This window comes from Toxotes jaculatrix, chromosome 3 (assembly GCF_017976425.1).
Source record: "Toxotes jaculatrix isolate fToxJac2 chromosome 3, fToxJac2.pri, whole genome shotgun sequence".
NCBI lineage: Eukaryota > Metazoa > Chordata > Actinopteri > Toxotidae > Toxotes > Toxotes jaculatrix.
Window position 1 is genome coordinate 26464463 of NC_054396.1, and position 26885 is coordinate 26491347.

The 26885-nt window shown below is 41.1% G+C and overlaps 2 protein-coding genes across 2 annotated transcripts in view; one reads left to right on the plus strand and one right to left on the minus strand.

Annotated features, from left to right (window-relative positions):
- The first annotated feature begins 3465 nt into the window (after window positions 1-3465).
- Window positions 3466-26885, plus strand: part of stab1 (stabilin 1) — a 54057-nt gene continuing 30637 nt past the window's right edge. The window contains exons 1-32 of the mRNA XM_041033201.1: window positions 3466-4022; window positions 5423-5550; window positions 6249-6364; window positions 7076-7161; window positions 7306-7375; window positions 7515-7610; window positions 8274-8387; window positions 9435-9622; window positions 9834-9970; window positions 11229-11356; window positions 11712-11788; window positions 12978-13100; window positions 16199-16336; window positions 16903-16974; window positions 17140-17253; window positions 17561-17614; window positions 18939-19019; window positions 19122-19280; window positions 19771-19833; window positions 20342-20434; window positions 21412-21498; window positions 21625-21736; window positions 22273-22459; window positions 23581-23674; window positions 24072-24230; window positions 24642-24737; window positions 24828-24923; window positions 25126-25173; window positions 25451-25584; window positions 25737-25848; window positions 26558-26635; window positions 26730-26831. Coding sequence (XP_040889135.1) covers window positions 3957-4022; window positions 5423-5550; window positions 6249-6364; window positions 7076-7161; window positions 7306-7375; window positions 7515-7610; window positions 8274-8387; window positions 9435-9622; window positions 9834-9970; window positions 11229-11356; window positions 11712-11788; window positions 12978-13100; window positions 16199-16336; window positions 16903-16974; window positions 17140-17253; window positions 17561-17614; window positions 18939-19019; window positions 19122-19280; window positions 19771-19833; window positions 20342-20434; window positions 21412-21498; window positions 21625-21736; window positions 22273-22459; window positions 23581-23674; window positions 24072-24230; window positions 24642-24737; window positions 24828-24923; window positions 25126-25173; window positions 25451-25584; window positions 25737-25848; window positions 26558-26635; window positions 26730-26831 — 3408 coding nt within the window. The 5' untranslated portion in view covers window positions 3466-3956. The remainder of the gene's footprint in view (window positions 4023-5422; window positions 5551-6248; window positions 6365-7075; window positions 7162-7305; window positions 7376-7514; window positions 7611-8273; window positions 8388-9434; window positions 9623-9833; window positions 9971-11228; window positions 11357-11711; window positions 11789-12977; window positions 13101-16198; window positions 16337-16902; window positions 16975-17139; window positions 17254-17560; window positions 17615-18938; window positions 19020-19121; window positions 19281-19770; window positions 19834-20341; window positions 20435-21411; window positions 21499-21624; window positions 21737-22272; window positions 22460-23580; window positions 23675-24071; window positions 24231-24641; window positions 24738-24827; window positions 24924-25125; window positions 25174-25450; window positions 25585-25736; window positions 25849-26557; window positions 26636-26729; window positions 26832-26885) is intronic.
- Window positions 13294-15520, minus strand: LOC121178818 (E3 ubiquitin-protein ligase TRIM35-like). The gene has a single exon (XM_041033202.1). The coding sequence runs from the start codon at window positions 15230-15232 to the stop codon at window positions 13826-13828; it is 1407 nt and encodes a 468-aa protein (XP_040889136.1). The 5' UTR covers window positions 15233-15520; the 3' UTR covers window positions 13294-13825.

Sequence of the window (26885 nt, forward strand, 5' to 3'; positions counted from 1 at the left end):
TGGCATCCAATGGGTTGCAGCAGGTCAACTGACCAATAGGAAAGAACTTGAGTTACATCTTTCGTAGTTTAGAAAAAAGGCAATGATGAAACTCATCATATTTTGAAACTTTATCACAGGATTTCTGTTTGGAACTAACATTGTGATAAGATGACATAGCAATGTGGTTTAACAGTGAGATTGAGAAACTATGGAGCACACCCTTAACAACTTCTGCTAAGGAGGTTATGTTTTTTTGTCCCCTTTGGTAGCTGTATATCAATCAGACTTCTCACCATATTTTAGCTGAATTTGGTGGAAGGTCCAGATGTTAACCAGGGAACAACTGATTCCACATTATCAGGAATTTTTCAAAGGATTTCTTCACAAGTTGGACATTTTGCTGTTTTCTCATGAAGCGGGCAGTTAAACAAAAAAAACAATAAATTAAAAAGTTATAGATAGCTAACAGCTAACTAGCAGCTAAAATTTGCATTATGGTTTAGCAACCAGGCCAGATTTTACTGTGAAATATTAAATATTTGGATCAGGTAAGGTAACCTAGGTTAACCAGGTGAAGCTGAAACTGCAAATTCAGCATGTTTGAGGTGATCTGGATATTCTGTTGAGTCCAGTTAAAGCCTCCTTTCATAAACAGTCGAAGCAGAAAGACACCAGGGAACGCCAAAGGGATGTGACACTGATAGTAAATCCTTTCTCACTTCCTCTTATCTTTCGTGGTTTTTCTTGTCTGCCCGGGCTGTTTTCCGGCTCAGAGTGCTGATTGGAGGCATTTGTTGAGGTTGAGACGGTCACAGGGACACAGGCCGAGAGACATCCATGACCTCTGGCTCAGGCCTCTGTCTCTCTTTACTCCTTGATTCATGTTTTTCTCACTTCTTCAGTAGTCAGCACTGAGTGACGGTGTGTGTCTGTGTGTGTGTTTGTTGGTGCCATTATGAAACACTCAAAGATAACAATTATCATATTGTCCTTCACACAGTGTCTTAATTCTTTAAGTCCACGACAAATGAAATAAGATAAAGTCTCAAGGCAACACAGAGAAGTGAGACCACAAGTCAGAGCATAATATGTCTACAAAAATTCATAATATCAGCTAGTCAGCAGTACGCAGGGACGGACACCATATCGAACTACTGACTAATCATAAACATATAAGTGATATAATTCTGAGGAAGAAACGACTTTGCACTGTTATCAGTAATGTGTGTGGTGGCACTGTAGTAGTTTTTGGGGCACTGAAAAAAAAAAAAAAAAAAAAGTCCAGATGAGAAATGGTCTCAGCTGGCCATACGTGGTCAGTGTCACCACGTAAAATTTACAATTAAATTACCTTTTATGACATACAGCCAGAGTCATAAAGAACTATCTTCAGAGACAAGCCGAGTGAAAAGTCCTGCAATACAATGGTCTGGCCCCCACAGAGCCCTGATCTCAATCTCATGGAGTCAGTCTGGGATCACATGATGAGACAGAAGACACTGAGAGAAGCTGAATCCACAGAACAGAAGAACTTTGGTAAGTTCTCCAAGATATTTGATTTGATTTAGTTTTTTTTTTTTTTTTTTTTTTAAATTTACTGCACTTTGTATGAAATAAATTGATACATTAAAACTATGTATGGCTTTATTTTCAGAATTAAAATTTCCAGTAGACCATGTTAGTCCAACTATAATTTACTTAAAATTGATTTAAGTAGCAGTATTCTTTCTAAGGTTGTGTTCAGACTAAATGGGAAGCAAATTGTAAAGGTAGCATGATTGAATATAGACAGTGCAGAGATGGGAGCATGTGACCATGGAAGTTAAAAAATATTTTAACCTGAGCAAAAAGAAAATTCACACTGATCCCAAAGGTTTGAGAGAGAAAGACAGATATTGGTGGAAAATAGAAGAGTTGGATTTGTTGGTGAGTTCTGAGATCAGTCAGAGTCTGAACTGAACATGAGAAAGTCGATACATCAGCTGTCCGGGTCAAATAAGGACAGTGCAAAACGTTTTGATGCACAAATTTGCTCAAATAACAAGGAGAAAATCAGCTTTGCCTTCAGTCTGAACACATCATAAGGCTTTTTTTCTTACTTTGGTCCATAGCAAGGCAGGCTTTAGATTCAATATTTATGATTATGTTGATGTAAACAAGAAATTCAACATCAAAATAACATAAACTGGGTGGTGGCCATCACTGAATACATTTTCTAATGGGTGTGGCGAAACACAAAACCGCCTGCATGTGTAAACTTTTGTCAAATGGATATAAACCAGTGAATAATGATGCCACAACTGGCAATATACCACACTGCCAGTCCAATCCAATCCAATCCAAGCAGTTTGCTAAATTTCGCACTGATCCGGGTCAGGTTTTGTAAAATGTGAATCAGACTCTCTGGTCTGGGGTGGGGAGACCTTTAGAACAGCCCCCTCCATTTTTATTCAGCAGTGACATTTTGATAACTCAAAAGGTCGTATCTCTCGCAGTGTAACTCAGACTGATTCAACTGTCCACGCCTTCCCATGGCAGCAACCAACACTTCTGCCATCTTAAAATGGCTGGAGAGCCAGTGAGCAAGGCAGTAAACCTTTGTGGTGGTTTACTGTCAGCCCCAGAGCGTCGGCCTGCTTCCTGCTATTGTTCTGTCCGCTTGCAGTTTGACCTCTGACCCTCTCTCTGGTCACACTCACCTCACTGGGTCTGTCAACTCCTCATCGTTGAACTGAATTCAAACAGGAAAGAAACACAGCTTTCTCATTTGTTCCTTTTCATCCTGAGAAGTAGACGACGAGTTGTGTCAGCTGACGAGGAAATCCGTCCAAATCACACCACCCCGCTGGGACGACCAGGAGGGGAATTCCGCCCAAAACTTCCTGTCAGGAAGAAAGAGGATTTCTCACAATCTCTCAAATACCAACTTCTTAATTTTAAAAAATATTTTTTGTTTTGGAAAAAAACCCCAAAAGATTAACTGATTAATTGAGAAATAAATAGCAGATCAATTGACCACGAAAATGAAGTCCAATGAACAGTTTATATCTAACAAAAAAACATACTCATCTTTGTTTATACACTATTTCTCAAAGCAGTTTTAAAGTGATAAACCAGAGTGATTAAAACCAAAGGCCAGTGTGTAGTCCATGTACAATTATCATGTGTGGGTGTTGGAGAGGAAGAGAAAGAAATAGTTATTGTATGTTTTTCTGTACCTTTATTGCTGTTGTATACTGCTGTTATTGTGACTAAAATGTTCTACTGTTACAGCTGGTACTGCTGCTACTTTATCAGCTCTAATACTGTTACTACAAGTGCTGTTGCTACTACCAGGGGAGTAGTAGGAGGAGATGACCTCTGCTGGGAGGTTCCAGGAGGTGCCAGTTTCTGTTGTTTTTTTTTTTTTTTTTTTTTCTCCTTTCTTTTCCTAGATCAGAGAGGAAAAGGCGTGACGCCAGCAGTCACTCCCGCCTCTCTGGCTGCTCTCTGCCTTACCGGACACTGAGCTGAGAGTTAATTTGTTAGTTGTTATTTGTTTGTTAGTTCCCACATAACAGGGATTGTTGCCTTCAGGCTTTATAAATGAGCCAAGAACACTGCTGATAATCCCAACGCTGCCTGGATCCACCCTGTTGGTTTTTTTTTTTGTTTTTAGTTTTTTTTTAAATATATATTTTAAGTAGTTATCTTCTTCTAACAGCAAGTTGCTTTCCGTTTTACACTCTCTATTGCAGGAATACAAGTCTATTGTTTTCTAGTAATTTTGCTATTCTTGCACAGAGGATGTTGTTATATGTGTGTTTTTTCCTGTAGCAAGTACAAGTTGTGCTTGAGGTTCAGATTAGATATGAGTTGGGAAAAATAGGATAAGATCTAACTGGACACATCCTCCAATTTTTCTGCTAATTTTTTCTATTGACTGAGGAGGACACTGGGTTTATTTTTTCACCCTGGATGTGACACTTTGAGCCATGCCACCGCCACCACTGCTGCTGCTGCTGCTGCTGCTCTGCCTGCATACTTCACTGCAAGAACAGGTAACACACAAACTACAGTACCCTGAAATACTGCATCACCTGTTAATTCTCTTTAGATCTACTCATTGTTTTCTTTTTGGAGCCTGAACTCACAAAACATTTGTTCTTGTTTGTACAGAACCTCATGCCATATTTTGCCCACTGAATGAATGAAAAGTTATGGGTCATGTGGACTTAACTTTAGCTTTTGCATTAAGTGACATTTAAAGGGGTAAAGTGAAGGCCTGAAAAAAAAAAAAATCTAAAAGAGGTGTCAAAACCTCAACGACCACTGCAGAGATTTATTCAGTTGCTTCCTGAAAGTCTGAACACTCGTATGAGACCTAGACCATCCTGACTTTTAGTCCCAAGAAGCCTGCAGCCACCCTAGTGGCACAACAGTGCTTTAATGTCTGCATGTTATGTTCACTATGACAGTGCTAACATGCTGATGTTAAACAGGTATTATGTTTACCATGTTCACCATTTGTTGTCGAAATAGTTAAGTCTGGACCAAAAGTGCTGGACCAACCAACTCTGCCATCCATAGCTAGCCATGATGCTAGCATGGTTAAGAACAGAGTGGTCAGAATCAAAGTAGCAGAGATCTCCTGACTTTTTGTCCCTAGTATGGAATCAAACTCCAAAAACATATCCCATAATGCAACTGGACACAGTCACAGGTTAGTGCAATCAATCAAAATTACTTTGTTGTGTAAAATATGCAGAGTGCTCCTTTAACAATTTAACTGCAAAACTCTGAGCCAAGTCTTTAATAAACCGCTGTGGTGACAGTGTCACATCATGAACCAGGAGTATTTAATGCTCACACCAGAAACGTTTCACTTAGATAATACACTGATCAGTCACAACATCAAAACAGGTAACTGGTTTTAGTGTTGTGGCTGATGGTGTACATACATACAGTATATATTATATATAGTATAGTATATAGTATAGTATATAGTATATATATTACTATTACTGTTGAACTAGCAATGATGTTACCAATATATGAGCTAAGCCACACCTATGCATACATAAGTATTTTGAATTCAAATATCAACAGTGTTTCTCCACATTCACTTTCTCCTCCTTTCGGATTTTCCTGAAAAATGTCTTTGAGGCTGTTTAACATGGAAGATGAGTGTAGACTTCAGTTCATGTTTACACACACATGTTACCTCTGGTACTGTTGCTTTTACCACACCAGTGTTGCAAGTACAACTACAAACAGTTGTCCCAGTATCGGTGGACGTTTTAGTGGCGGCTGTTGCTTGTTGAAAACAGCTGTCCTGATGCTGACAGTACGATCTGGAGTCATGGGAACATATTTCTGTATGTATAAAGACAAATGCTGAGAAATACATAGGGATTGTTCTGTCAGATTGTGCAGTCACAGATCTCCTCTGTTCCCTCAGACTTCCCCACCTGGTCGATGTGATATCTCCCAAAGGTTGGACGTATACACCTCCTGCACTTCATGTGCTGCAGCCACCACTGTCAGTTGCCCTCACGGGTTCAGCAATGTGGGCACCACCAACTGCAGGTGCATACCAAGCAGTAGTGGAAAATAACTAAAGATTTACTCTTGTTTTATGGTATTTTATGCCTCTTCTCCACTACAGTTCAGAAGAAAGTCATCCGTTTTTTTTTACTTCAGCACATTTATTTCACATCTTCAGTTACTGTTTACCTTTCAGATTAAGATTTTACATAAAGAAAAACATGATAAAATTATGACAACAGTACTCATTGTTAACCTTTATCCAAACTTTATGCCTTATGATGTTGAAGGCAGTGTATAGTTGGGGGCCTTTGTCACATTTCAGATGTCTACAAGTTGTTAGCAGTTCCACCAGAGACATTTCTGCAGTAAAATACAGATTTGTGTAGCAGTACTTTGTTTTTTCTTCAGCTCATGGCCCTTTAGATTTATATTGTGACCCTTTGGCGGGTCCCGACCCTTAGGTTTGGAACCACTGGAATAAACTAGCTAACTGTATATGAAGTCGTAAAATGAGCTCCATCTCAGTAATAATGATCTAATAGTGTCTTCTGTGATCCAGAGTCAGTCACGGGGGACAAAACAAGGACATTTTGCTGCCAATACTTCTGTACCTTTACTTATATGTGGGATTTTTCATGCAGGTCTTTTACTTATAATGGAGTATTATAGTAGTAGTGATATGTGGTGTGAATGGAGCAGCTTCTTCACCTCATGCTCCTGTCTGATGTGTGCTGCAGTTACGTGGTTCAGATCGGCGGCAGAGAGATGGAGCTGGATGGATGTCAGCACATCTGTGTGAAGAGGTTCATGCAGCCACTGTGCTGTCCCCAGCACTGGGGACCACTGTGTCTCCGTAAGACACACACACATAACTATAATATTTATCATTATACTGTTCAGTGTTTCAATATGCATGCAACTAACTGACTGCCAGATAAAAGTAAATTTGAAGCTCAATGATTTTAAAATCATTTGGTGGTACTGAAAACATGTTCAGAATTGGCCTATATTCTCCATTTATATCACACAAATCGTTCTACATAATAATACAAACCACTTTCATTAATAGAAAGCATTTGTGTTATAAAAAATAAAATTAAAAAACGGTTTGTGTTGCGCAAACGGACACTTAACAAGAAGGCGGGACTGTCCTTTTGTCCGTAGTTTTGATTGGATGTTTCATTGATTGTCATTTCTTTGCACCAATCATATCACACTATGGTCACGCCAAACACCTGAGCTCTACTTTTCCGTCACAGACAGAAAACAGTAACGTCGGATTATTTGGCTTTGAGAGGGTCAGTCGTTTTAGTTGTTGTTCTTGCGCTGCGAAATGTGTTTGTTGTGTTCGTTTATGTTCTTCATTACTTTTAGCCGAGAAGTTAGTTAAGTTAAGAAGTTAGTAAAGAAATTTGTTCCTCGCCATGTGTATATCATCGTTTGATACGCACACTCAGCTCTTCACAGTTGACAGTGACTCAGATTTGATTCACAGAAGCCGAAATGCCACAGACTTTTTCACCTGTCTGTCCATCTTCCTTTTCATTCACCTGTCTGTCTCCAGCCTGTCCCACCTGGTCAGGGAAGAACTGTAACTTCCATGGAGCCTGTCTGGATGGAGACAGCGGCAACGGGACCTGTGTCTGTGATGTAGGTGTCCGGTCTGGTCAGTCTGTGACTGTCCTACCTGTTTGTCTAAACTGGGAGGGACGCGGTGACACTGGGGAGGAATATATTAGGTTGTCTTGGTGATATTGAAAAAATCATCATGAACAAAAATCTCTCTCTTTTAAGGACGGCTTCTTCGGGTTTGCCTGTCAGGAGTGTAAGAATCAGAACGCCTTTGGAGAAAATTGTGATAAAGGTAGGCTGTCTGACGCTCTGACCTCTGACCTCTCAGGTAGAAATGGCATCATGAATGAGAGTCAAAGAGAAAAATGCAAGAACTGCCAAAAACGTCCCACAGTTGTTTCATAAACTATTACTGTACTCTGTCTGTGCAGAGTGTGACTGTGTGCATGGAGTGTGTAATAAAGGTCCGGAGGGTGATGGAAAGTGTTTGTGTCAGCCACCGTACTCTGGGAAGCGGTGTGACCAAGGTAAGACCACGATGTGCTGGATTATACTCTACTAGGTTACTTAAACCACACTAGGCTATGGACTGTATGACTGCATATTATTGGGTTAAATTAGATGACATAATGCATGAATGCTCAGAAGGACCGGCTATGATTTGAAATTTTCTGATACTGATAAATTGCTAATAAATTAACTAATAAATTAAATTTACACCTCTGAATCAGAATGTGGATTAATTTTTCCCCCCCTTACAAAACAAGCAGAAGAAGTTGCAGTAATTTTTCTAGCTGTGAAAGGTCCAGCCTGAGGTTTAGGTGAAACTGAACAGCTGAGCAGGTGAGCTGAACAGAGCGCAAAACGCTTGTTGCTGCTTTGGGAGCTCACAGTAACAGTTAAAGTTGACCCAATGACAGTATGAACCGAAATGACTGAGATCTGGCAGCTCGCCCATCAGAGCCAGAGAGATTTTAGTGAGTCATTTCAAAGTGACACAATTAAAGGAAGAGGACCAAAAGGGATTTTGAAATGTAATGCAGTTTGTTGGCCTTGTCATCTGGGTGTCAGCTCATGAGACAAAAGGCGACACACATTACATTTACTGCTCTGTTATATGTTCACAGTGTGTATGATGTTCTGTTGTTGCCCTCACTGGGCTGCTGTTGTGTACTTGTGTTTGTTGGCAGTGAGCACCAGGTGCAGTAGCTGCAGCCCGTACTCCTTCTGTGAGGGAGAGGGAGACGCCGCACGCTGCGAATGTTTGCCCGGATACAGGAAGACTCCACAGGGCAAATGCGCAAGTAAACGCATATCTCTGCAGTCATCTCGGGTTTCCCTGTTTTATTCGAATGCTGCTTTTAGCTTAGGCCTGTCCAGGTTTGTGTTAGCATGCCAATGTTAGCGTTTAACTCAAAGTATAGCTGTGGCCCACAAAGTTCAACTTAGCCTGAAAGTTAAGCTAAGTCTGATAGTGTACAGCTTAGTTTAGTGATCTGAGTCTGATATGTCCTAAAATGGCCACAGTACAGAAGATACTGTAAACTCTTGATTTAGCAACATTGCACCTCCCTCAGGACGAACTTGATATTTTTTCTAAGGATAGTTGTTTATTTCTCATCCGTCCAACCATTAAATTGTTTGTGTAATATACAGAAAAAGTCTCACATGACTGCTGCAGACTTTTAGTCTCGTTTTATCTGTGATTTTATCAGTCCTGGAAGATTGTGTTTATAATTTTGTGTCCTGTGGGAACACCACACTGTACTGTGTGTTTTGAGCCCCAGTTACCTCTAGAAACTAGATATGTCTAGATCCAGAACAAGGACTTGAACCAGAACTACAACTAGAACAAGGTTTCTCTCCTCCTCTAACACCCTTGCTGTCTGGAATTAGAGCAAGAACCGGCTGAGTTTGCTATTTAGTGGATTTGTTTACACCCTCATAATTTGCTCACTCAATAAAGTGGCAGACACTGAATATTGTGTACTATATAGGAAATAGGGAGTGATTTCAGGCACAGCTTAAGTCTTTGCTTCCTACAGGTGGACAGTCTTTCTTTTGTTGTCTAGATACAGATCTAGAATCTGGACAGGAACAGAAACACATCAGATAAAAGGTTAGACCAGGACAAGAGCCAGAAATAGACCCAGAACCAGTTCCTGTGCCGCTTATCTCTTTCTTGGTCTCTAGAACTCGAACAAGGGTTACAACAACGGGAGCTAACTCCAGTTTTTAGTTTTATTTCGATGAACGTGTTTTGTGAATGTCATTTTTAAAAATTAGTTTTAAGGATAAAAATCTTATAGTTTCATCTGGACCCAGTTACTAATCGTCATTTTTCTGTTCAGGTGTTTGTTCAGGGAGTGACTGTGACGTCAACGCCCAGTGCTCCTCACAGGGGTCAAAGGTCAGCTGTGCTTGTAAGCCTGGCTATGAGGGAGACGGCAAGATCTGTGTACCCAAAAACCTTTGTTTAGAGAACAATGGAGGGTGTCCCATCAACTCCACCATCTGTGTCTTTAAAGGACCCAACAAGGTGAGGAGACCTCTAGAACCAGGTGGAGAGAGAGATCTAGAATAAAACTTGAAACCTGACTAGAACCAGGACCTGGATAGTTGTCAGTGTCCATTAATGTCAGAACAAAAATTCAAGAGAACAGTCAGAGCCAGAATAAAAAAAAAAATCAATGAAACCCTGAAATTGTGTTTAACCTTACTCTGTCTCTGTCTCTGTGTCTGTCTCTCAGTCCAGCTGTGAGTGTATGCTTGGCATGTCTCCTATAGGTGACAGTCCTGAGTTTGGCTGTCAGCTGGTTTCTGCCTGCTCAGCAGACACCTGTGACCCTACAGCTCTCTGTCAGACTGAACTGGATGGACAGCCCAGGTCAGACACACAAACACTTTGTCTGTCTTTTTCTGTCTAGAACTCGAGCTAGATCCAGGTCTAGGCGCATGACTAGGACTAGACAAGGGCTCGAAGCAGAGGAGGACCCAAAACTAGTTTATTTCTTGATTTCTGTCTCTTGCTGTGTAGAACTAGATATAGAACCAGAACTACAAGATCAGAGTCTCTATTTCTGACTCTCTTCTGCTCTCTAGATCTAGGACCTGGATCAAAACAAGAAACAATTTTTGAAATATACAAGAACTACATCCAGGAAAAGATTCTTTGTCTTTATTTATTAAGAGATTTTTTTCTCAAAAACTACAACTTGGACTAGAATCAGAGCCACAACAAGACCAAGAGGTCTTTCTGAATACGTAGTCCACCAAGTTCAGGGTCATGTACTTGGAAGCTCAGACTTGGCAAGTTCAGTTCAGGAGTCCAAACACCTGAAGACAGGAGGATGCAGTGCGGTCAACTTACAGGGACAGAATCGATCTTGCTGAAACCACCAGCTCAGGTGGAGGTTGTTGTGGTGTTTACACTTCAACACAACAACTGTACCTTATTGTATTGTGACAAAATAATCTGAGCTCACAGGTCCTCTGACAGACTGTCAGGAAGAAAAAGTGTTGCAGTTGGCAGTGAGTTGTATTTAGATAAGATATTTAAAATATAGATTTTTTTTTTATTTTAATGTTTTTATCTGTACATACAAGGTCTGCAGAAGCTGTGCTGCTACTGTCCAATAAAAACATAAACCTTAACTTTGCCTTCAGCCAAACTAATGTTGCAGCAACAAACATTAGATTTTATTTCCAAAACTAAAATTCATCTTGCAAAAAGAGTTATATCGTGTATCAAAATGCTGTGCAGACTTCAGAGCCAGCTGTAAGTTACCAAACGACTCCCCGGGAAAATGAAAGCAAGTTTTGAAATGTACAAGGACTCGAGCCAGAAAAAGACCCACAACCAGTTTCCTTCTTTATTTAGAGACTTTCTGTCTGTTGAACTACACCCGGAACAAGACTCAGACCTAAAACTAAGACCAGAACTACAACTGGAACAAGGCCTATCTGTTCGTGTGCTGTTGTCTAGACACAGCACAAGAACCAGAACCAGGACCAGAACTAGAACCAGATCTAAACTAACAGCTAATGGCTGATGTCAGACACTGTTCATCTCTGTGTCTTTAGCTCTGTGTTTTTGTAAAAATGTGTGTCTATTGTAGATTAATTAGTAAATACCCCCCCAACAGGTGTGTCTGTGAGGTGGGTCAGATTGGCGACGGCCGGCGTTGCTATGGTAACCTGATGGAGCGTCTTATAGAGCTTGGCAGGAGTGGAAGCTACAGAGAAAATCTGACCGAAACCATCTCTCTGTTTGGTAAAAGAACCAGCCCCACGACAGGGGTGTGAACCACTGGTTTAACTGAAATTCAGTTTTAATTTCACGATAGTTCATCATGGTCTTTAATAAGTTAGTCAGTTTGTTTGTTTGTTTGTTTGTGTAGTTATTCCTCTAGTTCTGTTTTCACTTTATTTTGCTGATTTTCTGAAATTCCAGAATAAAATTATCTATCTTTTACATGCAGCATAAAGAGAGTTGATTTAAAAAAAAAAAAGGTTCAGGGTCTGTCACAACCACAGCCTGTTGATTGGTACCATTGTGACGTGGAGCAGCGTTGTTTCTTTGCTATGACCTTTGACCTTTGGCGTATGCATATGTGTTTGTGTTTCAGAGAGAGGCTGTGCACAGCTGCTGAGCCACAATGGACCTTTCACAGCTTTCATCCCCCTGCTGAAAACACCTCTAACTGTGGGTCACCTGTCTGTCTGACCATCGGTCACCTGTCTGTCTGTCTGACCATCGGTCACCTGTCTGTCTCAGAAAGCTGCAACTGTCAGAGGCCAAACCACATCTAGCAGAAAATAAAGCAAACTGATCCCTGGACTCTTAAAATAACTTTTTGGAAAAACAGTGTCAGATGATAACAGATGTAATTTATGCTCTTGCCTTTTTGCTTTTCTCCATCTCATCACAGCTAAAGGCCAAACTGTAACCCTTACCCTAACCCTGACTTAAGCCTAACTCTACCCTTAAGCCCAGAAACAAAGTCTTAGCCCTCAAACAGCAAACAGCCCTTTGATGTTGTGAGGACCGAGCTGAAATGTCCTCACAATGTAGGAATGTCTTCAAATGTCCCTGATGGTGACCTGCTAAAATCTGTCTACACAAACATTCAGTAGGAAGATAGGATGATATGTATGTGCGTGCGTACTCACACACACACACACACACCCCTACCTCTCACTCTCTCAGCTCGGCCTGGAAATATAGACTAATGACAGATGGTGAGAACAAACTAGAACAAACCAGAGTGTCAGGCCTCTGGGCGCACACACACAGTGAAATCTGTAGTAGCCATAGAAACCTGAGTTGATTTAAATTTTGGATATTTAAAGCAAGAATTTAAACATGATGTTTATTAGAATTTAAAACGGTAAAACACTGAAAGGAACTTGCAAAGTAAATGTGGTTTAAGGAACATAAGTCTAGAGTCAGACGAGTGGTTTCCTCTTCAACTTGATAAGATCAGTGAAGAGTTGTGACTCAACTTTGAGTCTTCCTTGATGAGATGAGACCATTTTTATGTTTTCACTTTGTTTTAGATTTAATGCTTACAGAGTATTTAAATCCATAATTTTAGATATGTTTTTTTTTTTGGCCACCAAAATCAGAATCCTTTGAGCAGATCTCTGAGACTTTTTGTTAAACAATGATTGACTCCTAGTAACTACAGCATTATTCAACTTCTTTGACATCCACACCACTTTGTTGGGTTTAGGGAAAGATCATGTTCTGGTTTAATGTAGAAAAAAGCCTGCAGTGACTCGAGACACCAGACAGGAAGTTTGCTTTCCTTAAACCTAACCACACACGATTGTCAGGGTGCACATAAATAGATTCCAGGTTATTGATGTACCCACTTACACTTTCTTTACAGGGTGTTAATGAGGAGCTGGTATGTAGAAACCACCTGATCCTGGGTCAGCACCTCTACAAGGATCTGGAGGGACGAGACTTTAACCTGTTCGGAGGAGCCAAGTTGAGGAGCAAAGACAACAAGGTAATACTTCATCTCCAAACTCCACAGCCCTCGTAGGGCTGGTAAAGCTTTCTTAGACCCGAGTCTTAAAAACTTAAAACAGTACAATGGATATTTAAGTGAAGTGTCACTTCGTTCTCATGAGGTATTGAGAAACGTTCTCATGTGGTATTAAGGTCTTGATAGTTAAAGATGATTACGAGCAAACAACATGAACTGTTCTTTTAACTCAATTTTTATTGGTCACACAATCAGAACAATCCAAAGATAAATCTTAGAAAAATCAAAAAATGATATAGATCTAGTTTCTATGATAGAAAATCATTTCATTTCATCAGTTCATAAATTCATACTGTTAACATATATTTTTAAGTACTACACCTTTCTGCCTGCCCATCGCTTGTCATCGCTATATATATATGTATATATGTGTGTGTGTGTGTGTGTGTAATAAATAGTATGAGAACCATTTTGTTCATAATCAGCATTCATCGTCTTGATTCATCAGAGGAGGATTTTGCTGAAAAACATGGCCATATACGTCACTGTAAGGTTCTGAGAAAAACTTCCATCATTTTTATCTGTATCCAAGCTATAGACAAAATAAAATGTAATAATCAAGTAAAATCAGCGCACCTCATTCCACAATCCTGTAAACCCAGCTTTGCCCACAGTTAGAGAAGGGAGTTTGGTAAATTTAATCTCATGGTTAATATTGTCAAGTTGTCCAACCCTATCATAATAATCTATTTATGACGCTTTTCCATCATCACACAAACCTTCACTGGTAGAATCTTCAGTGGGACGTGATTCTCAGTGTAAATGTATGGAAACAGAGTGTCAGTGAAAGTGTGTTTGAAAGTGTGAATGTGTGTGTTAGTGTCAAGATCAGAGAACAGCAGCTGTCCCTTGGCAAAGTCCAGATGAACTCTGATCCTCTGCAGATTCTTCTTCAGTGCCAGATCGTTCTCTGAGCCTGACGTGGAGAATGCTGTGTATTTCCCGTTGGAGAACATAATTCTCCACAATCCAGGCTGTTGGCGTTCTTTCACCTTGATGTGCTCTCCCAACACGCCCAGTTCCCAGTCCTTGTTGCCTCCAGTGTCAACGTCCCAACTGTGAGTCCCTGAGTTAAAACCTTCAGAGCCGAGAACGGAGCAGGAGAATTTGGTTCTCTCTGGGTTTTTTGGAGACTGTTGTCGCTGTCCAGATCTCACGCTGGTCAGATCTTCAGATACGAAGAGTTCTGGGTCGGCGGTGTTTGGATCCAGAATCACAGGAGTGTAGGAGACCATCTCCTTCATCTTGCGCCAGATGTTGAAGGTCAGGTTGCCCAGGTGTTTGGTCACATCTATCAGAGCTCCTGAGACCAGCTCTGGATCATCCAGCAGGGGACGCTGCTGGACTCTTTTGACTGCAGCCTTGTAGTTCTGCAGGAATGAGACGTCTTCAGCTCTCAGATCCTTTTGTGTGGCTCTGATTGTGTTTGACAGAGCTGCTATCTCTCTGCTCAGAGCCTCAGTCTTCTTCTTCATCATCTGCCTCTTCTGCTCCTCTTCCTCCCTCAGAGCAGTGATCCTGGCCTCCTCTTCCTCTTGTAGAAACTGGTGAAGCTTCTTAAACTGCTCCTTAATCTCCCTCTCTGCGTGTTGGGCCTGGACCTTAATGTGTTCTGCTGTTTGATCACAGTTTCCTTTAACTTCTTCAAAGAGCTTCAGTTTCTCTTGTAAAGGCTTCAGCGATTTCTGGAGTTTCTCTTTGTGATCGTGTGCTGCTTCATCGATGGGACTGAAACTGTGGTTAGTGTGTTTTTTGGAATCTCGACAGACAACACACACCGGCTCCTGATGGTCCAGACAGAAGAGTTTGAGTTTCTCAGAGTGCAGACTGCAGAGAGGCTCAGACCCTGCTGAAGCTCTCCTCTCCCTCTCCTGTAAGAAGGTCTCACACAGGTTCTTTAACGACAGGTTACGAGGAGGATCACTCTTTGATGATCTTCTCTTACAGAAAGGGCACTCACGTGTTTCTTTCTCTCTCCACCATCTCTGCACACAGTCTTTACAGAAGCTGTGGCTACATGACAGAACAACAGGCTCTTTAAAGATGTCATGGCAGATGGGACAGGACAGATCTTCTTCTGATCCGGAGGACATTTTGTCGCTGAGTGAAACTGTGACCACGGCAAACAGCAAAGTCAGTCAGTCTAGAAGCTTCCTTAAAAGTTACTTTCACTTTGAGCCGTGGCTCTTCCAGTTCATGACGTGGAGTCTGCAGGAGGTTAAAATTCAAGTATTCCAGTAATCCCAGTGTTCCCAGTGTTCCCTCTTGCAGCTGTACTTTCAGTGGACGTGGTTGTTTTGGTGTGAAGGTGAATTTTACCGTATTCCTCTCAGAGTGTGTGTGTGTGTCTCCTCCTCGAGAGCAAAGAATAATAAGTTGTGTTTCCTGTTTGACTGTGTTGAGTCAGAGGGTGGGCGGAGCTTTGCTCAAACACTGCTCCAGAATGCTCACGTGATTAAAGGATCGGTTCAAGTCTATTTTATTGTAAGTTAGTGTTTGTAAACCTTCCTCCTGTCCATACTGGCTGTGAACTGGTGAAGTGATCAATACACATAACCCCCAGTCCTCTCTGTGGAAAAGCAGATGAAGATTAAATGAGGCTTCAGGAGTCTGAGTTAGACAAACCAACCAGTTTTTTTAGTACATTTAGTACAAGATGTGAAAAGCTTATTTACAGATTACTTTGCAACATCTTCACATGACGTAGAGATCAGAAGAACAGAGGAGGAAAGAAAAACATTCTTACTCTTCTTTGGAGTTACTACTTGCTGTCTAAAATACCAGATTCTTTCAGTCGAATGTCAAATCAGAAGTTTGAAATTGACTCCATATTAAAAAATGGCAGAAAGTTGAATATTCTTAATAATCTTATAATGAACGCATGTGGAGTTCAGTCTCTGGTGTAATAGTTGGAGTGTTGTTGTTTTTTTGTCATGTGTCTGACTTTTACAAACTTTTGATGTGAAGTTTCCATAAGTAAACACCTCGTTATGCACCAGGTCAAAGAAATCAACTGAAACTTTTCTCTTGTGGTTTCTGTTTTTCTCTCGTTGTTCCAGAGGTTCATCCTGATGGACAACCCCAGCCGACTGTACGCCGTCCTCCAGGAAGACCTGCCAGCAGCCAATGGGATCATCCACATCATCAACCAGCCAATCACAACCACAATCTCTGACACGTCCCCTCGTGACGAACAAGTGAGTTAATGGGTCACTTCATTATTGTATTATCACCTGAAAGAAGAATCTAAAAATCATTCTGTTTTCGTTAGCTTAGAATGAGCCCTTCATATTAGCGCAGGGAGCAGATCTTCCACAAGCCCCGTCATGTTGCACCACCATGTTTCTACAATAACCCAGAACAACAACAAACCAGACACAGGATTCAGAGAAGGCCTTTCACATTTTTCTTTTACCTGAAGGCCACTGCAAATTCTCCTGCACGTTAGGAAAGGGAGGGGTGAGTGGAGGGGTGTTCAGTTAGTTGCAGTCTGCAGCGTTACCACTAGATGCCACTAAAGCCTACACACTGGTCCTTTAAATGCATTACAATAAAACATAAAACAGAAACAAAATGCTTCAGCAAAACCCATTTTTTATGGAAACCTTCACTGATAGATTTTGTTTGAGTACTTCTGGTAAAACTATGTTGGCCCTCCACTGAGCAATACTGGAAAAAACTAGCCTATGGGTGATACTTGATACCCCTGGTCTCTATGAATGTGAGTCATATGATTTTTTTTTTCTCTTCTCCTTGTGTCCAGTTTGTTGATAAGACGATCAGAGAGATTCTGACTAAGGATGGAAAATACAACCGCTTCTTGTCTCTGGTTGATGTGAGTATTTTTCTCTGGACAGTAACATAACACTGATATTTGCTTTTATCTCCACATGAGAAGAAATCAAACATTATACTTACTTTATATTCCACTACACACACTGGGTCTGAACAGGAATTGGTGCTAATTACTGGCCTCTGACCAGATATGATGTGTTTATAGAACTGCGGGTCTCCCCTTCCTCTGCGGGGCCCGGGGCCCCTGACTGTGTTCGTCCCCACTAACCAAGCTGTGGACCGAGCCAGAGATGGCAGCATCCTGTACATGATGAACGATGTAAGACACAGGGAGCGGAGTCACATCGAATTATTTCGTCAGTTTTCATTTATGTTTTTTAGCTGTGGTTAGTTTGGATAACATACAGGTGGGATTAAAAGATAAGTCTGTTGTTATTCTATATTTTTATTATCATCAATAATATTAAGTTTCATTTTTTTAAAAAGCCTCAGTAATTTCCAAACATAATGTCAGTAACCCCCTCAGCTGCCATGTATTAGTCCTTTTATCATTCTTATCATTTTTATCATTCTGCGATGTGAAGATGATCAGATTTTTAAAAAATGATATTCTTCTCTTTTTCAAGGCCAAATATAAACTTCAGGAGCTCCTCAGACACCACATTTTCTCCCAAGCTGTGGTAAGACACCCCCGACCCACAGCAAGATACCACATAATCTAAGAGGCCACATCTACGCAAGATGCCTCTTAATTTTAGAGGGAATGAAGATTGTCATGTCACTTTGCGATCCTGTTCCTGATCTCCAGAGGACGAACGTGTTAGAGTTAAAGGACATGTTCACAGTCTTATTTTAATCTAAAATCCCCTATTTTTCTTAATATCCTTCCACTGCAGCCAAACAGGAAATTGCAAAGAGGGAATTTTAATCTGAAGACTTTGAAAGAGACTGGCTTGACTAACTCAGAATGCTGAAGCCTCATATTAGCCTCAGATAAACACAGTTTTGCACAGAGGGATATTATATTTTATATTTATTCATTTCGCATCATTTGTCATTACATATCGAAGTTTTTTTTGTCTAGCAAAAATTGCACAAGACAAGACCTGGCAAAGTGGACTAACAAGCTCTCGAGTAGTCAATCATATACAAATACATGCTCAGAGAACAGAAGGAAGAGGAAAAATAAGATGTAGTTATCTTGAATTATATTGTTAACAGCAGACTCTCAGCCCAACAGTGAGAAGGAAAAGTAGGAAATAAAGGGTTTGCCACACCATGACATATTTATAGCGTTGACTCTGCAAGCTGAATTTAATCTTCTCCAGTTTTAAGAAGAAGAGTATATCTCTGATCCAATGTTTAATGGAGGGAGGAGCAGATTGTGTCCAGTTAAGCAGAGTAAATCTTCTGGCTAACAGTAAAACAAAGGCCATACAGTGCAGTTGTATTTTAGAAAGGGGGTCACTTTCAGACTGCATACGAAACAGTGTTGTAAGAGGGTTTGGTTGTACTGGTTTCTTAAAATCACTTGATAAAGCATTAAACCAAAATGTATGGACTAAAGCTGCGGATGAGATATATCTGTGAAGCTTTGGCTTTGGAAAGATGTGATCCGTCGACCACCTTAAACTGAATTTAACTATTTCCAGTACATACTGATGCTTTACACATTCCATAAAGTATTTTTGACCAGTCTTCGTGATCTCTAAGCCCCTACTTCAGTGTGTGGTTTGTAGAATTGACAGCTTTGCAAACAAAACAGACACAGTGCCTTGGATCTGTGTGAGATGGATCTGTGGGAAATGTTTTAGGACCTTTCAAAGTTGTTAATTCCTTTATCTTTCCTCAGGACAAGCTTTACACTTTTAGCTCCACTGTGGGTAAAAACACTGAGAATAGTGAAGTTATCAGGATGTTGTGTTTCTCTCCAGCCTGATGTTTGAAAAATGGGACTTTATCAGCCTTAAAAGTTTTAGTTGATCATTTTTTTTCTGTCTGTAGCTGACAGTCGACGAGTTGGCTGCTCTGCCTAAGATTCTGACGATGGCCAATCAGATCATCACCATTACCGTTTCTGATGATGTAAGTGTCTCTGATTGGTTCTTCACAGCATCTTTCATAGTTCTGTTTACTGACGAGTCACAGTAAATATACTACCATCTGCCCCCCTGCTTTGCCCTCCAGGGTGAGATCCTGCTGGGGGAGAAGGGCATCCGTCTGGTGACCAGCAACATTGTGGCTTCCAACGGGATCATCCATATGATTGACGGGCTGCTTTACCCGCCCTCCATCCTCCCCATCCTGCCTCACCGCTGTGATATCATAGAGAGCAAGATCACCGTGGTGAGAAGAGAGAGGCTGAGGGTCAAAACAAACTTTGAACAAGCAGACAGAGTACATCAAACATAAACACAGACTCTGAATCAAACTCAGTGAGATATGCAGAGATAACAGGCCAAAAATGATGACAAGTCCAACAGCGCTAACAGCTAACAGTGGCTAATTTTAACTTGCTAGTTTGAACTTCAGACACTTTTTTGTCAGATAGGGATTTATTTATTGATTCATATGTGTTGCTCCTTCCCTGCACCCCACAGCTAACCCATTATTGATAAGTATTCCACACTATTGAGCTGTTTTCTGTTGCCTAGATGCTGACATATTTGTGATGTGGCTCCTTATGTGTTTCATAAAATTCATGTTGGATAGACAAAAAATCTTATAAACAAAATGAAAAGCTAAATCTAGCTTAAAGCTAACAGCAATGTTAATAGTAAAGATTAAGAGTCCCTGTAAGTGTTGTTAATATTTGTGTGTGGTTGTGTGTTTTCAGGGTCCGTGTGTTCACTGCAGTTACCTTTATGAGACAGAGTGTCCAGATGGCACCACTGAAATGGTAAAATACATCATTATTACTGCAGCTTTTCTCTTCTGCGGTCACTTTGGTCATTCAGAAATGAATAAAGTGTAAGGTGAAAGCTCTCAGTGAAGCTGTGTTTGTGGGAAAAATAAGACTTCAGATATGACCTTTGAATTAAACGGTGAGGGTTAGATAGTACTACTGTGACCTGATTCGCTATTTATACCTGCTGGAAAAATAGAATACTATAATATATAATATGACAGTTGGACAGGAATTGTACAATGGTAAACTCTCTTGTTTTCAGTTTAAGCACAGAATATGGCATTTATTAGTTTCTGACACTAGTTAGTCTGTGCTCTCATTTACCTTGTGTGACAATTAGCTCACTGCTTTTATAGCTCACTGCTTTTATTCTGATTGCCAGAGCCATTTTCCAGAAATCTTGCTTCAGTAACAGCTTTCGTTTTCTAACCCCGACCCCTGGTGGGTATCACAGACGAGAATAGAAAGCCAACAGATCCGTGTGTTTCTGTCTCTTCAGGACAGTCATCAGATCGGCTGTGATTACGTCACGTCTCCTCTGAATCCAACGCTCAGTAAAGGCTGCGCCAAATTCTGCAACACCACCAGACGGGTGAGGGTGGAAACACTGAAACCTGCATCAGGAGCTTTTATTTTTAGCTTCATTCAGCTTCACCTTTCATCTGTCCCTGCTGCTAATGGTGTGATCAAATGAAAAGGTGTTTACTGTGTTGACTGTGCATATGAACCAGCACAGTTTCTTTTTCTTCTTCCTACAGCAGAACCCAAAGTTCTGTTTATTTACACAGAAAAAGAGAAATATAAGAAGGTTAACTCCACAATGAGTTAATCAGTTCCTCTCACATAAACCAGAAACGTCACCAGAAATCTGGAGGACATTATAGATAAAATTACAGTAAAGTACAGTAAAAAAGAACAGATGACAATTAAAACAAAATGAGCAGATTTATTTATTTATTTATGTTTGAGCTGTATGATGTATTTCGGCCACAACACTCCAAAAAACAGAGTACACAGCTTGTTAACGCTAGTAGAAAAACATTTCAGCTATTGCAGGTTTAAGTAGCACCATGAGTCCTCGCCATTTATAGATCCCAAACAATAATGTCAAGAAAAGTGTTTGCAGGCATCTGATGTAAAGTTCTCATTTTTTGGCTGCAGTAATGCCTGCTGGGAAAATATACGGTTTTCAAGTTTCCTGATACACCATTCAGGAGCAGTGTAATTTACCACAACCAGCAAGTCAGATAAAGAACAACATGCCGGCCTCCAAACATGATTCACATCTCTACTTTCCCAATGCATGTACATTTTTAAAAGAAAACACAAAGCAGTGCTCTGGTGACCATTTTTATCATCTGTCAAGGAACTGGGTTTCAGCACCAGGCATACTGTGTCAAGAACACAAACTCACAGCTACTATGTGAAGGTAGCATGCAGTCAAACAATGACCAGCGTCAGGAGGATTCATAGTTAAAGAGCTTGAAAACAGGAAGTGACCTTGTTGAAACTGAGTTTGTTGTACTGTTCAGCTCCCAATGGCCAAGTGTGTGTGTGTTTGTTTAACAGGTACAAGAGTGTTGTAAAGGTTTCTATGGTCCGGACTGCAAACCCTGTATTGGAGGCTTCCAGCATCCCTGCTACGACAAAGGAACTGTGAGCAACAAACAAACAAACAGTTCTGTCACAGGAGCCTCATCTCTCAACTGATGTGTCTTATTTATTTATTTATCTACCTGTCTATCTATCTGTCCATCCATCCATCCATCCAACCACATGCAGTGCTTTGACGGTATCCATGGCAATGGATCATGCAGCTGTCAGTCGCGCTTCAAGGGTATCGCCTGCCACATCTGCTCAGATCCATCCAAGCATGGAGACAACTGTGACGAAGGTAACAGCTCCTCCTCATGAACACTAAAAGAGTAACTTAGCAGCTGTTTCAGTTTCAACATGCCTCTTCACATATTCAGACAAGACAAACGCTCCATTTACACTTGTCACTTTAAGTCCAGATGAGATTTAAGACACTTTCATTGACAGTTAGCCACATACATTCACTTCTGTTGGCCAGAGCACAAATCAGATTACAAGCTGTCTTTGTCTTACCGGGCCACATGCAAACCAGGGTCGGCTTTACTTCAGTCTGGAAGGAGGCAGTAATGCACCTGAAGCTGCAAGAAGAATGAATTCTGTGCTCCAGCAGGTTTAGGTCGCTATCCATCATAACCCAACACAAACACATGAATTTAGTCATGTTTATGAGTGAGACAAAAGTTTTATCATCTTCACTTGCTCTAACTCGCTCCTGAAGATCAGTGCTCTCTCTCTGGATCAGATACAGCAGCTCAGTCCAAGAGCTGTTTTCCCCTGTTGCTTTAATGAGACAGTAGCTAATGTGTGTGTTTGTGTGTGGGGTTGTGACTTTAGAGTGTCGGTGTGTCCACGGTGCGTGTGATAACCGTCCAGGCTCTGGTGGTGTGTGCCGGAGGGGATCTTGTTTGGAGGGATACTCCGGAGACAACTGTGACAAGACGGCCACGCCCTGCAACTCCGACGGACTGCAGGAACACTGTCACATCCACGCGTACTGTACACACACAGGACTGCGTACTACGTAAGATACTGCTGCTACTACCAGAACTACCAGTATTTTCCTACCTGACCTTGATTTATTTTTAGCCTTTTAACCAGAGTGTATTAGGTTTAGGAACATTTCTCATTTTATCAAAAACTGAAGACATCATCAGTTTTTTTTTTACTCTTATTTTTTTTAGTTCATTTAACGCAAACATTCTGTGGCTACAGCTGTCACCATCTTCATATTGACAGAGTGTCAGTGTCACTCTGCTCTGCAGTAACGCAACAGACTGACTCTCCTCAGTAAATCCATCACAAACCCTGGGTGTTTGAACAGAGCCGCTCACTTTGTCGTCCACTCGGTTTTCACTACAATACTGATCACTGCCGGGGTTTAGCTCGAGATGAGCAGCTAACAGTACGATAACATTCCTTTTGTGAACACCTAGAGGAAGATTTAGATGTTTGGCAGCTGATATTAATCCTGCACTCATTCTGCTAAAAGCCTTTAAACACAAAGTCCTCGTCCTCAATTACCTTAACTTTAACTTACTTTTCTATAAATGTCAGTCTGCTGGTCTCTGTTCTGTTTGTCTCAGCTGTTTTGTTGCTGCTTCCTGTGTGATTCTCAGTGGGATTGTTGATGAATTTAGTCCATAAATCTGACAAGGCTCAGCTGCTGGTTGGCCCGTCACTCCAACAATTCAAAGCAATCCAAAGCACTACTGGATGTATTTCTGTACAGACATTCATGACTCCCAGGGGTTGAATCTTACTGACTTTGACTGAGGTTGATATTTGTGATTAAGAGATAAAAATCTTGAAAACTTTGATCCTCTGACTTTTTGTCAGTCTGTTCATTCACCCGTTCCTCACTAGGCAGGCAGCCCAGGTGCTTATTATCTCACACCTGAAGCTTCCTCCTCCACCTTGTGTGTTTGTAACCTGCTCATTAGCATTGTTGCTTCATGCAGGAGCGCCAAGCGATCAGCACCACACTGATCATTTTACTATTCACTCAACCTGATCATCCTTTATCATGATTTACAGGAAAATAAACAGAACTATAAACACAGCACTGGTTACTCCTCTGTGACCTGAACACCTGCTGAGTTTGTTTATCATTTTATCATTTAACCTGTATGTGTGTCGCACCAGGTGTGTGTGTAGGGATGGATACGAGGGTGACGGTCACTCCTGTACTCCCATTAACCCCTGCCTGAAGAGCAACCGAGGAGGCTGTCACACCAGCGTAAGACCTTCCTGTTTCACTTAGAAATAATCTGCAGCTTCTAAACTTTATATTTGTTAACTTGATCATTTATTTAAATGTGTACAGTTTGCTGTTCAGTTAGTTTATTCATTTCCATTATTAAACTCTGTAAAAAGAGCCGCTCAGATCTCTTCATGAGATTTTCATCCTGCGATGAATCTGACCATCTACTATTTAACATCTGGTCAAAAAACATGAACAGACACCTGTCATTATGTCCTGGATCAGCTCTGTTCGTACGAATTCATCCCCCACTATTAAATATCAACATTGTTAAACTGTGTGTTTAAATGTGACCTAGACCTCGGATTCAACAACGTCTGCCTGGCTTTAAAACATCCTGTCTCTCCGTCCCTCGGTCTTTGTGTCTCTGCAGGCAGAGTGTGTGTACGTGAGTCCAGGCAACGCGTCCTGTGTGTGTGTTGAGGGTTGGACAGGTGATGGCAAAGTGTGTGTAGAGATCAACAACTGTGAGCTGGAGAGTCGTGGAGGTTGCAGCCCCAACGCCAACTGTAACCACATCGGGCCGGCACAGGTCAGTTACTAAAACTTGTAAGATGACTGAATGAATGAATGAATGAGAATCAGAGAATCAGTAAAATCTTTTAATTCACTACTCAATCTTTTTAAAAAGGCCTTTCTTTAAATTGATAGCACACAATTTATTTTTTCGTTGTTTTTATTGTTTGTTTTATTGTTTTTATATTTGGGGTACTTTGCTGAATTTTATTTTTGTTTTATTTCATTTAATTTCATTTAACATCTAATTTTGCTGCCTAATTTCTAGCTCTTAATGCTATAATCCTGTTGAAAACCATGTAAAGCACTTTATTTATTGTTTTTATTATTATTCTCATTTCTTGCTTCTGTGTGATTTATTAACTAATTACTGAGCAGCTGTCTGAGACCTGTTTCTTTATGTGTGTGTGTGTGTGTGTGACTGCAGAGTGAGTGTGTCTGTAAAACAGGTTACATGGGGAACGGGATCGTTTGTGACCTGATCAACCCCTGTCTCGAAAAGAACGGAGGCTGCCATGGCATGGTACACACACACACACACACACACACACACAGCAATCTCAGTAGGGTAGATACATTTCCCATAATCCCTATCTGCCGTACACTCTGTTAGGCAAAGTGTGAGATGAAGAGCAGTGGCACTCACACCTGCACCTGTCCTGATGGCTATGCTGGAGATGGAACCATCTGCTATGGATCATTACATGAGGTAAATGTTCTGATCAGTGTAATACAGGGACGTCTCGATCAGTGTCTTTTTGCTTTTTTTTGTTCCCGGTCCCTTTTGATTCTTTTAATATTGGGTATTTGCCAATATTGAGACCGAACCAATACTTACAACCTGAATTCATCTACAATACGCAGTCTGACTCAGTACCATAATAACTGTGTGTGTGGCTGTTTGTTTGTAGGAACTGGACATGAACCCAGTGCTGTATAGTTTCTTCCGACTGATTCAGGTGTGTAAGAACCAAACTCATCATTTATTTTTAAACTAACTTGTGTGGTGTGTTTTACTGAGTTGTAACAGCCACACTGTTCAAACTACGCCACATTCAAACTCAGCTGGTCGATCAAACTAACTTCTGCTGTGGGGATTAATAAAGTTATCCAATCAAATTTAAATGTACACACAGCTGAAACAACCCGCTGGTCTGTAAAATGTTCTTGTACTACCAAAACCATAAAAATAGATGACAGTTAGTTACATTTATGTGTGTGTGTCTGTGTGGTCAGAAGTACAATCACTACTCTGAGGACCTGAGTGGGAACCTCACAGTGTTGGTTCCGTCCAGAGAAGCTCTGAGGAACATAAGTTCGGAGCAGATCTCGTTCTGGACCAGCCGACACCACCTGCCTCACTTCCTGCGGTTTGTCACCTCACACACTGATCAGACACGTATAAAACACAGACACACACACACACACATATACACAGATCGCTCCCAGGAGCATGTTGTGAGTCTGGGTTCAGTGAAATCTGTCATAAACATTTCCTTCCTCCCTTCTTTCCTGGTTACAGGGTCCACATCCTGCAGGGGATCCACTCTGTAGAAGACCTGGGCAGACTTGTGGGCAGCAGGCTGCCCACCCTCAACCCCCCCACCAACTGGGAGATCAGCAACAGCACCGGGGTAAGACCTTTTTGTGACTGACAGGCTGACTACACATGCAGGTGGATTTACTAACACTCATTCAGTTTATGAGGATCAGTTCTTTTGTGGAAAATTCTCCACCCATGAAGAGCAGGTACAAATACTGCAGGTGTATTAAGGATGTCTGCATGATTCTGTGTGGCTTCTCCTCTGTGAGGGGTTGCTGTTGCACTGCAGCACTGTGGTTTGTTCTGTGGATAAATCTACGGCAAGCAGACAGGAAACCCAACCACATGATATAGGGTATACCACTAGATTCTTTTGTGTTGTGGTGATTGTGAGTTAAATATACCACCATGTCACTTTAAATGTAGAACAACGATACCCTGTTACCAGAAAACCACAGTATGTGGTTTTAAGGTTTTATGTGTTCCTTTAGTGGCTCCAATAATATGAACAGCCCTGTAGATTAGGCTGTATTATGTTTAATTAATATTCCACAGTTTTCCTCAGGAGGAGAGTTGAACTGCAGCCTCAGTAATGTTTTAAAACCTTGTTGCTTCATTATTGAATATGTCTGTGCAGCATCACATTGTGATTATTTTCTGACCTTGGTGATCTCAGGTGAATCTCACCTCCCTAATGAGCTCGGCCTCGCTTACAGAGACTGGAGGGCTCGCTCAGGTGCAGACAGTGTAATGAACTGCTGCTAATTGCAAACAATTTGGCTGTTGTTATTTTGTTCCAGGTGATACGCATTGGAAACGCCTCCATCCTCACACACAACCTACCTGCAATCAATGGCTACATTCACATCATAGACCAGGTAAGAGTCAGCTTCTCAACGGCCAGGTGATTCAGCTGTTGTTAGAGCTGCTAGTTGGTCCTGACTTAATGTATATTTATTTGGGTGTGGTCAGATTCTGGCTCCACCACACTCAGACCTCCCCCCTGAGCCTCCCACGCTGATGGCCTTCCTGAACTCCTCCTCCAACTTCACCCTCTTCAGACAGTACGCTCTGGTAAGATATCTGTCCAGCTGTTTACCCATCTGTCTGTCTAAATGAAACCTTCTA